This window comes from Equus quagga, chromosome 7, assembly GCF_021613505.1.
Source record: "Equus quagga isolate Etosha38 chromosome 7, UCLA_HA_Equagga_1.0, whole genome shotgun sequence".
Classification (NCBI taxonomy): Eukaryota; Metazoa; Chordata; class Mammalia; order Perissodactyla; family Equidae; genus Equus; species Equus quagga.
In genome coordinates, this window is record NC_060273.1 from 16,262,586 (window position 1) to 16,280,953 (window position 18,368).

General features: G+C 36.0%; 1 protein-coding gene across 1 annotated transcript in view; it reads right to left on the minus strand.

Moving 5' to 3' along the window:
* LOC124241987 (phospholipid-transporting ATPase ABCA3-like) overlaps positions 1–18,368 on the minus strand; it is a 211,595-nt gene that overhangs the window by 28,832 nt on the left and 164,395 nt on the right. Inside the window, exons 20-22 of the mRNA XM_046666407.1 lie at positions 16,855–17,107; positions 16,426–16,630; positions 4,848–5,067 (exon numbers count right to left, since the gene is read on the minus strand). Coding sequence (XP_046522363.1) covers positions 4,848–5,067; positions 16,426–16,630; positions 16,855–17,107 — 678 coding nt within the window. The remainder of the gene's footprint in view (positions 1–4,847; positions 5,068–16,425; positions 16,631–16,854; positions 17,108–18,368) is intronic.

Below are 18,368 nucleotides of genomic sequence, written 5' to 3' on the forward strand. Positions count from 1 at the left end.
TGAGTGGTAATGGGCCTCCTCAGCTTTTTATTCTTTCTTTTAAATCTGGGAAGGTCTTACTTTCTTCTACATTTTTGAAGGACAGTTTTGCTGGATATACAATTTTTGATTGACAGGTTATTTTTCTTTTAGCACTTTAAGTACTTTATCCCACTGTCTTCTAGTCCCTTTGGTTCCTAATGGGAAATCTACTATTAATTTTATTGAGAATTCTTTGTACTTGATAAGTTGATTCTCTCTTGCTGTTTGCAAGATCTCTTTTGTCTTTTTACAGTTTGATTATAATGTATCCTACTTGGAGTTCACTGAGCTTGGATTTGTAGATACATGTCTTGCATCAAATTTGGGAAGTTTTTGGCTATTATTTCTTGAAATTTTCTTTCTATTTCTTGAAATATTCTTTCTGCCTACTTTTCTCTCTCTTCTCCTTCTGGGACCCCTATAAAATATATGCTGGTCTACTTGATGGTGTCTCAAAGGTCCCTCAGGCTTTGTTCACTTTTCTTCATTATTTTTTCTGTCTGCCCCTCAGACTCAATATTTTCAATTGTCCACTCTCCAAGTTCACTGAGTCTGTCTTCTACCTGCTGAAATCTGTTGTTGAACCCCTCCACTGAATTTTTTCATTCCAGTTATTGTATTTTTAAATTTATGTTTGGTTCTCCATAATTTCTATTTGGTTATTTTTTATAACTTTCATCTCTTTGTTGTTAATCTCTATTTGGTAAGACATCATTCTCATGGTTACCTTTAGTTTTTGTTTAGGTTTTTTTTTTACGTCATTTCCCTTAGGTCTTCAAGTATATTTTAGGCATATGTTTTCTTTGTCTGAATTTGCTCAGGGACAGTTTCTACTGATTTTGTTCCTTTGAATGGGCCATACTTCCCTCTTTCTTTGTATAGTTTGTGAACTTTTTTGAAAAATGGATATTTGAATATTATAATATTCTAACTCTGGAAAACAGTTTCTCCTCCTTCCCTAGGGTGTGCTGTTCTTTGGGTTGTTTTTGTTTTTTTTTTTTCAATTGCTAAAGGCTGTAGTAGTCTGTGTGTCTAATGACTTTCCCAAATACTTTCATGGAGACTTTACTTCTTGTCATTTGTGGTCCCTGAAGTCTCTATTCCTTAGCTTTTTTGACAGAAATTTCCTTAAATGTCTGGATCCAAAGCCCTACCATTCTTAGAAGACTTTGTGCTGGAGCCCTCCTCCAACACTTAGACAGACTTTCACTGACCCTAGGAATCAGCCCAAAGTGAAAGCTTATGGTCTTCACAGGTTCTTTCTGAGCAAGTATCTTGCCCTTGGCATGTGTGTGGCTGTCTAAAATTTCCCCGTATACATAGTTGCTTTTGAATGCCCTAATTTCCCAAAGAACCTCTCTTTGGGTTTTTGTCACTGGCCTTAGGCAGTATATTTTATGCCTCAAGTGTAATCTTTTTCGTCAAGCACCTGAGAGTTGTTTATCTATGTTACAACATTTTTTAGCAATGTTCATTGCTTTTCATGCCTGGTGAGTTCTGAGCTAGCTGAAACAGAGATGAGTACCTCACCTCAGTTCTTCAGTTAACTCCCAGACAGATTAGAACAGATCTACACCAAAATTTGTGGAGAAGGTCTGCTCTGCTCCCTCTGGAACTAAGTACGAATGTCTCACATGGGGAGCATGGATTGTGCCTTCACGACTGCTGCCAAGCTGGAGAGGGAGTCAGGCAAGTACATGTAAAAATGCCACAAATCTTTCCTATTGTTTTAAGGTTCTTTTTCTTGATTAAGCATTTGCTTGGTTGTCATAAACTTTTGACCATTTTCCAGAGTTCTGACAGGGTTGGTTCTGACAGTTTCTGATGTCTTTTTTTACTTTTAAAGCTCTCCCATTTTTTTAAGATTTTAATAAAATTTGTATATATTTAAGCTATATAACATAATGATTTTATATACATAGTGAAATTACTATAGACAAACTAATTAACATATCTTTTCTTCACATAATTACCATTTTTGTGTGATAAGAGCACCTGAAATCTACTCTCTTAGAAAATTTCCAGTATTCAATACAGAATTATTAACTACAGTCATTATGCTGTACATTAGATCTCTAGATTTATTCATCCTACACAACTGTAACTTTGTACCCTTTGACCAACATTTCCCCATTTCCTCTATCTGACTGCCACTGGTAACTACTGTTCTACTCTTTGGTTCTACATACTCAAGTTTTTTAGAGTCCACATATAACGGAGATTGTGTATCTTAATCATTTAATTTTCACAAGTTTGTGAAGTGTGTAGTATTATTCCTCTGTTATAGATGAGGATACTCTATCAGGAGATGAGGAGTCATGTCTAGGATATAAGAACCAAGAGTGGCTTAGCCAAAGGTAATCCTTCTGTCTGCAGGTCTCCAGTCTCTTCAAACACTCCTAATGCAAACAAAGATTTTGAAAAGCAACTCTCAACCCAACAGAGATCCTGGCAAAATATTCCCAGTGCTTCTTCATACCTATAACATTGTTTCTGTAGAGGTTATAAAGTAGAAAAAAATAAATACAGCCTCTAGAAAATCCTTCCATAAGGCTATCTAGATTTCCAGGTGGCTATTTAATTCCAATGTGACATTTACGAAAGGCCATTAAATTTTATGGAATAAATAGGAAATGTTCCTCTCTTGCTCAAAGACCACCTCTTAACCATCTCTCATTTTAAGCAAATATATAATAATGCTCTGAGCATCAGGATGCTGAATTTATAGTGACTGAAGATTATTTTGCATTTATGGTTCTCTTTAAATTGTGTGCATAACTCTCTTCAGAGAACATTATTTAGCATGCCTTTGTTTCTGAAAAAATAAAGAACACTGTTAAGTTACAATTCTATTCTTCCAATGAAAGTGAACAGAAATCATCCCAAACCAACCATCCTAAAGTTACTTCTTGGAAAACACCTAATCCTTAGAGGAGGTCAGACTTAGTATGTATTTCATAAGTGTTTTATGTGACGTGATATGCAGGCACGCTGAGTAAGAGCTCTCAGGTATCCCATGAAGATGTTCCAGTAAATATCTAATCTTTTAGGGTCTTTTAGATCTAGGACTGCCATAAGTGGCACACAGACATTTTCTGTACTTAAGACCAGTGGTGATTGAGCAGTGAAGGTGTCCTTGAGCATAGTTACTGAAATATTGATTGAGGTCTATTTTTTACCACAATGGAAATAAATAAGAAATCAATTTAAAAAATCTAGAAAGTCATCAAATATTTGGTAAACAATGTGAGTCAAGTAGAAATTATAAAATATTTATAACTCAATAATGAAAATACAACATATCAAAATTTGTGGGATGCAACTAAAACAGTACTTAGAAGGAATTTTATAGCTTTAAATGCTTATGTATTCCAAAGAAGAAAGGTTTAAAATCATGTAATATTTGACCTTACAAAGATTGAATAAATATAACAAGTCCAACTTAATAGGAGGGAAGGAAAATAAATATAAGAACAGAAATCCATAAAATATAACACAAAAAATAGACAATATTAACAAAACCAAAAGATAGCACTTTGAAAAGATTTAAAAATTGGTAAAAATCCTAACAAGATTAATGATGAGGAAAGGTTGGGAGAGAATGAGCGAATACAGCAATATCAGGAATGAATAAGCAGATATCAATATTTATTTGTAGACCTTAAAGGATTTCATAAAGGAATGTTATGAACAACTTTATGCCAATAGTTTTATAAACATAGATGAAATGTAAAACTTCTTTGAAAAAAGATAACTTGTCAAAAGTGTCATAAGAAATCTTAATAGCCCTATATCATGAAGAAATGAAATTTACAATTAATAACAAAACTTGCCACAAAGAAAACTCCAGGCCCTGAGGTTTTTAATGGTAAGCTCTATCAAAAATTTAAGACAGGAAAAATACCAACTTTACAAAACCTGATATTCGGCCTATAATTTCAAGGCACTGAATTTCTGCCAGCAACCCAAATAAGCAAGGAAATAAATTCTCCCCTAAGACCTCCAGAAATGAAGCCAGCCTTGCAGACACCTTGATTTTAGTCCAATAAGACCCATGTCAGACTTCTGACCTACAGAGCTATAGACAATAGATTTGTGCAATTTACTAAGTTTGTGGTAATTTGTTACAGTAGCAACAGAAAACTAATACTATTGGTTTAGAAACAATTAGAGACTAATTGACAGCAATGCAATTAATTCAGGAATGAACATCAAAGCACAAATCCTCCTACGTATTTCTTAGTCTACTATTCAGAGATCAATTCTTTCTCATATGGCTTAATATTCTCCCTTGAAGAGAAGTATTAAAAAAGGTCTTCAACTAACTCAGGGAATTCTTTTTAGGAAGGCAAGACCTAAGGTCAGAAAATGGGTTGGAAGCCTATTCCTCTCAGTCTCCACAAGACCAAGATTGATTGAATTACTTAAAACAGATCAAATTAAAGTTTATAGGATGATTTAATAAAGGAGTGGCAGCAGTCTGTCTTCTAAGAAATATTTGTGATCATTGCCAGTCCAGTCAATCTCCCCTTAACTTCAAAATCAAAGGAGGAAAATGAAAAGATAAACATTCTACAAATACTGGGCAAACAAGGCCTGAAGCAAGGGGATTGGGTTAGTTAAAACATTAGAGTCATAATTTGTTTTGCACTGTACCCAACATAATGCCTATAATATTAGTGACACTTAATAAAAGCTTATTAAATTACAACTAGCATAAGTTTTTCCCAGATACCAAGAACCAAACAACTTTGTAATGTTCTTATCTTCAAGCCCATTTCTCTTTATTTATTCCCTGGAAAGGAGAAATTATGTGAAGTCCTTACCCCTGTTTGTGATTATAAAATCCGCTATTATACCGAAAAGTCCTGCACAGTAGTTAAACAGGACGAGCTTGATGTAGGCACTGGTATTACTGGAAAACAGGAAACTTATCAGGTACAAGAAGGGAATGACAGACCAGCCAAACAGCATGAAGATGAGAAATGTGTCCAGAAAGTGGTAATCCTTGATCAATAAATCCAATCCGCAGGCTATGAACACCACCTGAGACACAGAGAGTACAGAAGTAAAGTCAAAGTTAAGAAAACTATACAATGCCTAATAACTCAAGTCTAAAAACTTACAGAAAGAAAAATCTTCCTTTATTAGAACACAGAACTATCTATTAATCAAATAATTTTGTCTGTGAGCAAGATTGTGAAATACTTCCACTTTTTCCTCATTAATGAGCAGAACCCTTCTACTCGCTTTTCTACTTGTTTTTATCTACTTGGAACAGTTTCATTTTGTTCTCCTTGAACAAAGATCGAAGTGTATTCTTTCTTCCCATTCTCCCAACCCCAAATAAGCCCACTCTCAATATCTCCAGAAATTAGATCACCTAGCAGGAAAACCCGGAAAACCTTTTTTTTTTTTTTTTAAAGATTTTCATTCTGGCAGCTGTAAGCTGTGATACAAAGAGACCTACCTCTCAGGGCTCTCCATCTTTAGATTCTACCTGTTGGCTCTATTTTGTTTTCCACCCCTTCTCTCCTCATCTCATCTTTGTATAGCTATGTATCTATAATAGCTATAGAGCTGTTAAGGAAAATGAATTTCCAGAAATCTACATCTGAAAGTTATTAACTGTAGTTTCTCAAAATAGTCCAGAGTTATTCTATTTAGAACTATTAAATGACGGGATCCTTGAGAAGTGGAGAGTGGGTTTAAGCTGAGAATAGCTACTATGTGATTGATAGCACATCTTCAATGGTAGAAAATGTGACAAAGAAATGAACGTTGCATAGGTGAAAATACTTGGGTATTATGGGCATGGCTACCTTGCTTCTATCACAGCAGAATTTCAGTCTCAAGAGCAATGGAATGAATGCAACCACTTGCTTATATAGAAGTTGGGGTGATCTAGGTATTTCTTTTGTTGAAAGAGTTATAATGTTTAGGGATTTCACTAATTATAAAGTATACATTTTTGGATAGGAAGATGAAACATTGTAAAAAGGTAGATTTTCCCCAAATTAGTCTATAAACAAAAATATCAATATTTAGATCAGTATTTTAAACTTTATTTTGAAATGCAACATTCAGAAATGCACAAAATATAGATCAATGAATTATCAAAAAACAAACACTGCTGTGAAATTACTACACAAAGACCTCAGTGTCACTCAAGGCACGAACATGTCCCTCCTCTGTGAAGGTAACCACCATCTTGACTTCTACAATAATCACGTTCCTTCTTTTCTTTATGGTTTTAACAAAAACACCCCTAAATATTACCTGTAGTTTCAACTATACATAAATGGAATTATATGGTATGTACTTCTTCATACCTGGCTTCTTTTGCCAACATCGCATTTGTGAAGTTCATCCCCAAGGTTTCCTACTGTGGTTGTTCATTTTCATTGCTGTTTAGTATTCCCATATATTATTATATCACATTTACTTATCTATTATAGTAGTATAAACATTTAAGTTGTTTGCAGTGTTTATTGTTTATTATTGTGAATAACATTCTTAATGACATCCTTGTACATGTCTCTTGCTGCATATATATGTATGTAATCTAATGCAGATACATATATATTCACAAATCTTCAAAGTTTTAGTAGAAAATGGCAAATTGTTTACCAAAGTGACTGAACCAATTTATGTTCCCACCAATAGTTATCTCAGCTCCCACTGCATTACATCCTTACCAGCATTTGGTATTTTAGTCTTTTTAATTTTAGCTATTCTTTTGGGTGTATATTAGTCTATGTATTAATTTCCTATTGCTGCTGTACCAAATTACCACAAACTTAATGGCTAAAACAACACAAATTTCTTTTATAGTTTTGGAAGTCAGAAATTTGAAATGGTTTTCACTAGGCTAAAATCAAGGAGCCAGTAGGGCTGCATTCCCTCTGGAGGCTCTAGCGAGAATCCATTTTCTTGCCTTTTCAAGCTTCTAAAGGCTACCTGCATCACTTGGCTCATGGCCACTTCTTTTATCTTCAAAACCAGAAGCTTAGCACTTTCAAATCTCTCTCTGACTCTGATACTCCTGTCTCCCTCTTTTATTTGCATAAGAATACTTGTGATTAAATTGGACCCACTGGATATTCCAGGATAATCTCCACATCTCAAGATACTTAATTCCATCTGCTAAATCCCTTTTGCCATAGATTCACAAGTTCTGAAGATTAGGATTTAGACATCTTTGGAGGGCCATTATTCTTCATACCACAGTGTATTACTCTGATATTTTTATTATGGTAAGAATACATAAAAAATTTTATCATTTTAACTATTTTTAAGTGCACAATTCAGTGGCATTAAGTACATTCCCACTGTTGTGCAACCAATACTGCTATCCATCCCCAGAATTTTTTCATCATGACAAACAACTCTATACCCATTAAATAATAACTCCCCATTCTCCCTGCCCCCAGCTCCTGCTATTCTACCTTATTCTACTATTCTACTTTCTGTCTGTGAATTTGACTAATCTAAGTACACTAATCATAGAGCATTTGTCCTTTTGTGTCTGGCCTATTTTATGTAGCATAATCTTTTGAAAATTTATCCGTGTTGTAGCATGTATTTTGTCAATTTTTAAGACAGAATAATATTCCATTGTATGTATGTAGCACATTTATTTATCCATTTATCCACCAATAAACATTTGGGTTACTTCCACCTTTTAGCTATTGTGAACAATGTTACTATGAATACTGATGTACAAATCTTCGTTCAAATCCTTGCTTTCAATTCTTTTGGAATTTCACTATTAGGGGAAGTGCTCGATCATATAGTAATTCTATGTTTAATTTTTTGAGGACCAGTTTTTCCACATCTTTCCCAACACTTTTCATTTTCTCTTCTTTTAATGATAGCCATCTTAATCTGTGTGATGTGGTATTTCACTGTGGTTTTGATTTGCATTTCTCCAGTGAGCATCTTTTCATGTGCTTATTGGCCATTTGTATACCTTCTTTGGAGAAATGTCTGTCCAAGCTCTTGGCCCATTTTCGAATTGGGTTGATTTTCTTGTTGTCGTTAAGTTTTAGGAGTTCCTTATATATTCTGGATGTTAATTCCTTATCAGGTATATAACTCACAAATATTTTTTCCCATTCTGTAGGTTGCCTTTTCACTCTGTGGATAATGTCCTTTGATTTTCTTAATTTCTTAATTTTCATGAAGTCTAATTATCTTTTTTCTTCCTTTTGCTTGTGCTTTTCTGTCACATCCAAGAAAACACTGCCAAATCCAATGTCATGAAGCTTTTACCTCTTGTTTTCTTCTAAGAGTCTTACAGTATTAGCTCTTACATTTAGGACTTAGATCCATTTTGACTTAATTTTTGTATATGGCTTAAGGTAAGGGTCTAACTTCATTCTTTTACAAGTAGATATCTAGTTTTCCTACCATCATTTGTTAAAAGACTCTGTACTTACTGAATAGTCTTGGTGCCCTTATCAAAAATCATTTGACCATATATATGAGAGTTTATTTCTGGGCTCTCTATTCTATTCCATTTATCTATATGCCAATACCACATTGTTTTGATCACTGTAGTTTTGTAGTAAATTTTGAGATCAGGAAGTGTGATTCCTCCAGCTTTGTTCTTTTTCAAGATTGTTTTGGCTGTTTGCAGTGACTTGCCCCTTTCCTCACTAGATAATATCCTTCTTAGTCTCTTGTAATACTTTTGGACTTAAAGTCTGTTTTGTCTGACATTAGTATAGCCACCTCAGCTCCCTTTTGGTTCCTATGTGCATGGAATGTCCTTTTTCCACCCTTTCACTTCAACCTTTTCATGTCTTTAGATCTAAAGTGAGTCTGTTGTAGACAGCATATAATTTAACCATTTTTATTTTTTATTTTTTTAGAAAAACTGAAATTTATTGTTTCAGAGATCTGGAGACTGGAAGTCTGAAAGCAAGGTGTTGGCAAGACTGTGCAGCCTCTGAAACCTGTGGAGGAAGGACCTTTCCTTCCCTTTTGCTAGCTTCTGGTGGTTTACAGCAATCTTTGGTGTTCCTTGGCTTGTAGATACATCACTTCAATCTTCTGTCTTCACATGGCTGTCTTCTTTGCAAGTCTCTCTCTCTATTCAAATTTTCCCCTTTTTGTAAGGACACAGTCATATTTAATAAAGGCTTATGCTAATGACGTCATTTTAACTTGATTACCTCTGCAAAGACCCTAGTTCCAAATACAGATTCATTCTGAGGTACTAGGAGTTAGGACACCAACATATCTCTTTTGTTGATGGTAGTGGATTCCTTTTATTTTCCTAAGGGAAGTTTACTCTCTCTCTTGTTTTTCAGTTGTACAGCATAATATATTTCGAATTTTGTGTTCACCACCCAAAGACTAATTACAATACATCACCACACACATATGCCCAATCACCCCTTTCACCCTCCTTCCTTTCCCTTTCCCCTCTGGTAACCACTAATCCAATCTCTGTTTTTATGTGTTTCTTTGTCATTATTTTTATCTTCTTCTTATGAGTGAGATCATATAGTATTTGACTCTCCCTCTGACTTATTTCACTTAACATAATACCTCAAGGTCCATCCATGTTGTCACAAATGGCCGGATTTCATCATTTCTTATGGCTGAGTAGTATTCCATTGTGAACAAATACCACATCTTCTCTATCCATTCATCCCTTGATGGGCACCTAGGCTGCTTCCAAGTCTTGGCTATTGTGAATAATGCTGCAATGAACATAGGAGTGCATGTATCTTTATGTACTTGTGTTTTCAATTCTTTGGATAAATACCCAGCAGTGGAATAAATGGATCATATGGTAGATCTGTTCTTAACTTCTGAGGATACTCCATACTATTTTCCATACTGGCTGCACAAGTTTGCACTCCCAACAGCATTGTATGAGTTCTCTTCTCTCCATAGCCTCTCCAACACTTATTATTTACTGTCTTGTTAATTATAGCCATTCTGATGGGAGTGAGGTGATATCATGGTAGTTTTGATTTGCATTTCCCTGATAGTGAATGATGTTGAACATCTTTTCATGTGCTTGTTGGCCATCTGTACATCTTTGGCGAAATGTCTGTTCACATCTTTTGCCCATTGTTTAACTGAGTTGTTAGGGTTTTTTTTGTTGTTGTTGTTGAGATGTATGAGTTCTTTTTATATTTTGGATATTAAACCCTCATCTGACATATGATTTGCAAATATCTTCTCCCAATTGTTAGGTTGTCTTTTCATTTTGTTGATGATTTCCTTTGCTGTGCAGAAGCTTTTTAGTTTGACGCAGTCCCATTTGTTTATTTTTTCTTGTTTTCCTTGCCCAATCAGACATGGTATTTGAGAAAATGCTGCTAACACCAACGTCGAAGAGCGTACTGCCTATGTTTGCTTCTACCAGTTTCATGTTTTGAGATCTTACATTCAAGTCTTTAATCTACTTTGAGTTCTGTGTATGGTGTAAGATAATGGTCTACTTTCATTATTTGCATGTGGCTGTCCAGTTTTCCCAAGACCATTTATTGAAGAGACTTTCCTTCATTGTATGTTCTTGGCACCTTTGTCAAAAACTAGCTTTCCATATATGTGTGGGTTTATTTCTGGGCTCTAGATTCTGTTCCATTGATCTGTGTGTCTGTTTTTGTGCCATTACTATGCTGTTTTGGTTACTATAGCTTTGTAGTATATTTTGAAATCAGGCAGTGTCATACCTCCAGCTTTGTTCTTTTTTCTCAGGATTGCTTTGGCTATTTTGGGTCTTTTGTTGTTCTATATAAATTTTAGGGTTCTTTGTTCTATCTCTGTGAAAAATGTTGTTGGAATTTTGATAGGAATTGCATTGAATCCATAGATTGCTTTAGAAAGTATGGACATTTTAACAATGTTAATTCTTCCAATCCCAGAGCCCTGAATATCTTTCCATTTCTTAGTGTCTTCTTCAATTTCTTTCAACGTTTCATAGTTTTTGATATACAGATCTTTCACCTCTTTGGTTAAGTTTATTCCTAGGGTATTTCATTCTTTTTGCTGCAATTGTAAATTGGATTGTATTCTTAATTTCTCTTTCTGCTACTTTGTTGTTAGTGTATAGAAGCACATCTGATTTTTGCATGTTGATTTTGTATCCTGCAACTTGACCATATTCATTTATTATTTCTAAAAGTTTTTTAGTGGATTCTTTAGGGTTTTCTATATATAAAATCATGTCATCTACAAATAGTGACAGTTTCTTCTTCCCTTCCAATTTGGATCCCTTTTATTTCCTTTTCTTGCCTGATTGCTCTGGCTAGAACTTCCAATACTATGTTAAATAAGAGTGGTGAAAGTGGGCATCCTTGTCTGGTTCCTATTCTTATAGGCATAGCTTTCAATTTTCTGCAGCGAGAATGATATTAACTGTGGGTTTGTTATATATGGCCTTCATTATATTGAGGTATTTTCCTTCTATACTCATGTTATTTAGAGTTTTTATCATAAATGGATGCTGTATCTAGTCGAATGCTTTCTCTGCATCTATTGAGATGATCATGTGATTTGCATTCTTCATTTTGTTAATGTGGTGTATCACACTGATTGATTTGCAGAAGTTGAACCATCCCTGCAACCCTGTAATAAATCCTACTTGATCATGGTGTATGATAATTTTAATGTATAGTTGTATTCAATTTGCTGGCCTTTCCTTGAGGATTTTCCTTGAGGATGTTCATCAGTGATATTGACCTGTAATTTTCTTTTTTTGTGTTGTCCTTGTCTGGTTTTGGTATCAGGATAATGTTGGTTTTGTAGAATGAATTAGGAAGCTTCCCTTCCTCTTCAATTTTTTGGAAGAGTTTGAGAAGGATAGGTATTAAATCTTCTTTGAATGTTTGGTAGAATTCACCAGGGAAGCTGTCTGTTCCTGGACTTCTATTTTTGGGGAGGTTTTTGATTACTGTTTTGATCTCCTGACTGGTGATGGGTCTATTCAAATTCTCTACTTCTTGATTCAGTTGTGGGAGGTTGTATGATTCTAAGAATTTATCCATTTCTTCTAGATTATCCAATTTGTTGGCATATAGCTTTTCATAGTATTCTCTTAGAATGTTTTGTATTTCTGAGGTGTGTGTTGTAATTTCTCCTCTTTCTTTTCTGATTTTGTTTATTTGAACCTTCTCTCTTTTTTTCTTGGTGAGGCTAGCTAAAGGTTTTTCAATTTTGTTTATCTTTTCAAAGAACCAGCTCTTGGTTTCATTGATTTTCTTTCCTCTTTTTTAGTCTCTATTTAATTTATTTCTGCTCTAATTTTTATTATTTCTTTCCTTCTGCTGATTTTGGGCTTTGTTTGATGTTCTTTTTCCAGTTCCCTTAGGTGTACTGTTGTATTGTTTATATGGAATTTTTCTTGTTTGTTGGGGTAGGCCTGAATTGCTATGAGCTTCCCTCTTAGAACCACTTTTGCTGTCTCCCATAGATTCTGGCCTCTCGTATTTTCATTTTCATTTGTCTCCAGGAATTTTTTAATTTCTCCTTTGATTTCTTCATTAACCCAATTGTTGTTCAGTCACATTTTGTTTAATCTCCATATATTTGTGGCTTTTCTGATTTTCTTCCTGTAGTTGATTTCTAGTTTCATACTTTGGGGTCAGAAAAGATGCTTGGTATTATTTCAATCTTCTTAAATTTATTGAGACTTATTTTGTGGCCTAATATGTGATCAATTCTGCATAATGTTCCATGTGCTTTGGAAAAGAATGTGTATTCTGCAGTTGTTAGATGGAATGTTCTATATATATCTACTAAGTCCATCTGACCTAATGTGTCATTTAAGGCCAATGTTTCCTTATTGATCTTCTGTTTGGATGATCTATCCATTGGTGTAAGTGGAGTGTTAAAGTCCCCTACTATTATTGTGTTAATGTCTATTTCTTCTTTTATGTCTGTTAATAATTGCTTTATATATTTAGGTGCTCCTATGTTGGGTGCATAGATATTTACAAGTGTTATATCCTCTTGTTGGATTGTTCCCTTTTCATTATGTAGTGTCCTTCTTTGTCTCTTGTTACAGTTTTTGTTTAAAGTCTATTTTGTCTGATATAAGTATTGCTACCCCAGCTTTCTTTTCATTGACATTTGCACGGAGTAACTTTTTCCATTCCTTCACTTTCAGTTTGTGATTGTCTTTAGGTCTGAAGTGTGTCTCCTGTATGCAGCATACATATGGGTCTTTTTTTTTTTTTATCCAAGTGGCCACCCTATGCCTTTTGATTGGAGGATTTAGTCCATTGGCATTTAAAGTAGTTATTGATAAGTATGTTCTTATTGCCATTTTATTACTTTTTCTGGGTGTTTGAGTAGTTCTTCTCTGTTCCTTTTTTCTTCTCTTGCTTTCTCCCCTTGTGGTTTGATGGCTTTCTTTAGTAATATATTTTATTTACTCTCTGTTACTTATTTGTCTATTTATTATAGGTTTCTGATTTGTGATTGCCATGAGGTTCATATATAATATTCTACATGTATAGCAATATATATTGAGTTGATAGGGTTTTTAGTTTGAGCTTTCCTGAAAGTTCTACTCTTTTAATCCCCTCCTCCCACATTTTATGTTTTTGAAATCATATCTAATCTCTTATTTTGTGTGTGTCTATCCATTATCCTCTTATCATTGAAATACGTATTTTTAGTACTTTTGTCTTTTAACCTTCATATTATCTTCATACATGGTTGATCTGCTACCTTTACTGTATTTTTGCCTTTGCCAGTGATTTTATTGCCTGTTTTTTAAAACATAATTTTCTTATTCCTATTTGTGGTCTTCTCTTTCCAACTTAAATAAGTCCCTGCAGCATTTCTTGTAGAACTGGTTTCTTGGTGATAAACTCCTTTAATTTTTGCTTGTCTTGGAAACTCTTTATCTCTCCTTCCATTCTGAATGATAACCTTGCCAAATAGAGTATTCTTGGCTGTAGGTTTTTTCCTTTCAGCACTTTAAATATATCATGCTACTCACTTCTTCCAGCCTGTAGGGTTTCGGCTGAGAAGTCCACTGATAGTCTTATGGGCTTTCCTTTGTATGTCACTTGTTCTTTTCTCTTGCAGCTTTTAGGATTCTCTCTTCACCTTTGATTTTGGACATTTTTAATTATAATGCTTCTTGGTGTGGGTCTCTTTGGGTTTATCTTGTTTAGTGTGCTCTGTGCTTCCTGTACTTGAGTGTCTGTTTCCTTCCTTAAGTTAGCAAAGTTTTCATCTATTATTTCTTCAAATAGATTCTCTCCCTCTTTGTCTCTCTCTTCTCCTTCTGGGACACCTGTAATATGAATTTTAGTGTGCTTGGCATTGTCCCAGAGTTCCCTTAAACTGTTCTCCTTCTTTTTAATCCTTTTTTCTTTTATCTGTTCAGCTTGGGTGATTTCCTCTAGTCTTTTTTCCGGCTCACTGATCTGTTCTTCCATATGATCTACTCTACTGTTCCTCTAGTAAATTTTTCACTTTCAGTACTGTATGCTTCATTTCTGATGGGTTATTTTTCATATTTCCCAGTTCTTTGTTGTTGTTCTCACTGTGTTCCACCAGTCTTCTCCCAAGATCAGTGAGCATCCTTATGAGTTTTTGTTTGAACTCCTTGTCAGATAGATTGCTTACTTCTGTTTCATTTACTTCTTTTTCTGGGGTTTTCTCCTGTTCCCTTGCTTGGAACATATTCCTTTGCCTCCTCATTATATCTCCTTCTCTATGCTTATATCTACATATTAGGTGAGTCAGCTAGGTCTCCTGATATTGGAGAAGTGGCCTTACATAAGAGATGCCTTTTGAGGCCCAGCAGTATGCTTCCCTCTCATCACCAGTCTAAATGTTCCAGGAGTGATCCCTGTGTGGGCTACATGTGTGCTTCTGCTCCAGAAGGTTTTCTCTTACTGCAGGTACCCACAGAGTCTAGACTTTCCCTCCCTGGCCAGCTGTTTGTAAATTCATGTGTAAATGGTGTTTGTAAACTGTTGACTGCAAGATCTAATAGCACACTCCTGTTGCAGTTTTCTTTTAAGTGAGTAGGCACACACTGTGGCTGGTTACTAGGCTCAGGGGCTTACAATTGGTATAGGCCTCAGACCTGCAAAGGTGTTGTCAGCTCTCTTAGGATTGCAGCTGATTGGGGCTGGCCCCAGACATGGGAGAACCCAGTTATTTCAGGCTTTGGAAGGCAGGGCTGATCCCCTTTGTGGCTGTTTATGAAGCACAGGTCTTCTGCCATGGATAAGCCCCCCCACCCCCGGTCCACACAAACCTTCAAAACAGTCCTGGCCTGTGCACACTGCCTGACCCCCTGGAGCATACCCAGTTGCCCCACTGCAGAGGCCCCCACATTCTCCACCAACACCCCCCATAGGTCACCTGTTCTTCACATAGGCCTTGCCGCATAGAAGTGGACACACTCGCCTGCCTGTAGAGGATGGAGGCACCCAGTCTATGCAGGCCAATAAGTAGCCTGAGGGCTTGCTGTTGGGTGGGGTCAGTCCCTATGGCAGGCTGTCTGCCCTGGGTGAACTGGATTAAATCTGTGCTCTAGTGAGTGTGGCAGACCCCTGGGCTAACAGCCCAAGGTAAGAACTCCAATGGCATCTGCCAACATCTGTGTCAACATGCCTGTAGTAGGTCACAACAATGGCTGCTGCCAATGTCTTCATCTCTGGAGAGGTCTCACCTCTCACCAAGATGCACCCAGAGCCTACCAGGAGAGTCTCTTTTCACCAAAGGACTGTGCACCTTTCTTTCTGGTTATTTTAGATTGCTCTCTGAGACAGGTGAATTTGTGCATGGGCCCTTTATGATCTGGCTTTTTTTTCTCTTATGTCCCATAGCTTTTCTGGGGGTATTCCTTGTCATAGTTAATAGCCAGCACAGCCATATATTATGACACTCGTCTCAGTTGTGCTGAGTCTTTAAGCATGCTTATAGTGGTAATGTGCCCCTGCTAAGGTCCCCACTTCTCCAAGGAAGGCTGCATAACTTAGGGTAGCTCCTGCTCAATTGTGAAGCTCTGCGGCTCACAAATGTTACTTTTTTCCTCTCCAGAAGGAATTTCTGCCTCTTCTGCCTCAGTCAGGACTGTCCCTTGTTGTGTGGGTTCTTTTCACCCAGTTTTCAATTCTCTCTCCAGGGTAATTTTTCCAAGAATAGCTGTAATCTGGTTGTGTTCATAGAAGGAGATGAGTTCAGAGTCCGCCTACACCACCATCTTGACAAGACCCCTGATTTAATCATTTTTAAATCCATTTTTTTAGATCTATACCTTTTTATTGAGAAGCCAAAAAGTCTAACATAATGAGCCAAAGTATTTTCATTTTTCTTGAGAGAGAGAGATTTAGGTTAATATTAGCCAAGTAGAAATTTTGGGGGGTATACCAGAGAATGAGACCTTAGAAGACTTTGTCTAATACTCACCATTAGTAAGCAGCAGGCAATGAAGAAGATAAGGAAGTCCCACAACAGAGCAGAGAGCCAAAAATTAATGGCATAGACCCCACTCACAAACTGGATGTGCTTTGCTTTTGTGATTCTCTCAGTCACTGTCAGGAGACAAAAGCCACTGACGAAAATACTCATACCAAAAAACAAATTCAAGGCTATCTCGAGTCCCGAAGTTCTTCTACAAAAGAATGAATAAAGAGGACACATTGGTAAAATAACAAAGTGGCAAGTGCCAATTTCTAACAGTAATTTTTAATTATTATTTATTTATTATAAATTATATTTATTAGTATTATTATTATTAACTTCCAAAATTAACTTTTTATTAAGAACATGGTCAGACAGGGGAGAAGAAATGCATTTAAATCACAAAGTTCAATTCCAATAGAAAAGCATCCGTACCTTCGACTAGATCTACCAGTAGTACTGTTTTGAGGCTGAGGTTTGTTGGAGACTCTAATGGAAGCATCAGCGCCAGAAAGTGATGTAAAAATAATATTCTCTAATACTGCCAGGGATAATGATGGTGAATGATATGCCTCATTGTTGAACCAGAAGGTAAACGTCATTCTATTTCCAACAGCCTCAAAGGAAAGTGCGATAATGCATGAGTAAATGCATTCTTCACTTGTCACCAAGTAGTCCAGAAGATCACCTGGAATGAGAAGACAATACTGGTCACAGGTTCAGCATACAATACAGATCACTTACTATGTATTTTGGAGAGGCAGACTTTACATGCCTGATATTTTTTTACATTTTCAATGTCTCAAACAACTCTAAAATACCTTGGCCATTCAACTCAAGAACTTTATTCTACTAATAATCCACACAAACTTCACATATTTCAGCTCAGTTTCACTAAGAAAATATAGCCCACCAGGTCCCTCAAGTTTTTTTCCCCTCTCAAAACTGTCAGTCTCAAAATTTATTTTTGAGGACTTCCACTTCTAACTTTGATAAATTAGCTTATAGGAAACCAAACTCTTGTTAAGAAAAACTAGAAAGGCTGAATAAGAAACACAAATCTGCCTGAAGGAATCAGAATATTACCAAAGAAGTATGTTTGAAAGTACAAAGATCTGAGAGAAACAAGGAAACTCACAGAAGCTAAGTCCAACATTCTATACTGCTTTTCTCCTCTATACAGTTGTAGAAACATAAGCAGCAGATCCAGAATGTAACTGTCTGATCAAACAAATAAGCCCTCTCTGGAGGATGATAATATTATCTAAAGCCTCAATAGTATTTTACACAATGTTCAGCATTCACTAAAAATTACTGGACATACTAATAAATAGTATCAAGAGAAAAATAAATAATAAAAACATACCAACAGGTAATGTGGGCACTAGGGATTAAAGTAACTATAATCAGTATGTTAGCAAAAGACAAGTAAAGGGAGTCACCAAAAAACCTGAGTCAACAAAAAGAAACAAATGGAAGTTCTAGAAATGAAAAAACTCATTAACTGAGCTTAAAAACTCAATTGATGGTGGCCAGCCCAGTGGCCCAGTGGCCCAGCGGTTAAGTGTACATGTTCTGCTTTGGCGGCCCAGGGTTCACTAGTTCGGATCCCGGGTGCAGACATGGCACCACTTGGCAAGCCATGCTGTGGCAGGCGTCCCACATATACAGTGGAGGACGATGGGCGTGGATGTTAGCTCAGGGCCAGTCTTCCTTAGCAAAAAGAGGAGGATTGGTGGCAGATGTCAGCGCAGGGCTAATCTTCCTCAAAAAAAAAAAAAAACCTCAATTGATGGTTAAATAGAAGATTGCACATAGAGGGGAGTGAGCAAACTAGAAGATCCATCAGTGGATAATGTCTAGAATGAAGCACAGAGAGAAAAGAGGATGCAAAAGACAATAAGGAATATAAGAGATATTTGGGAAATAGCATAAAAAGCCTAAGTATC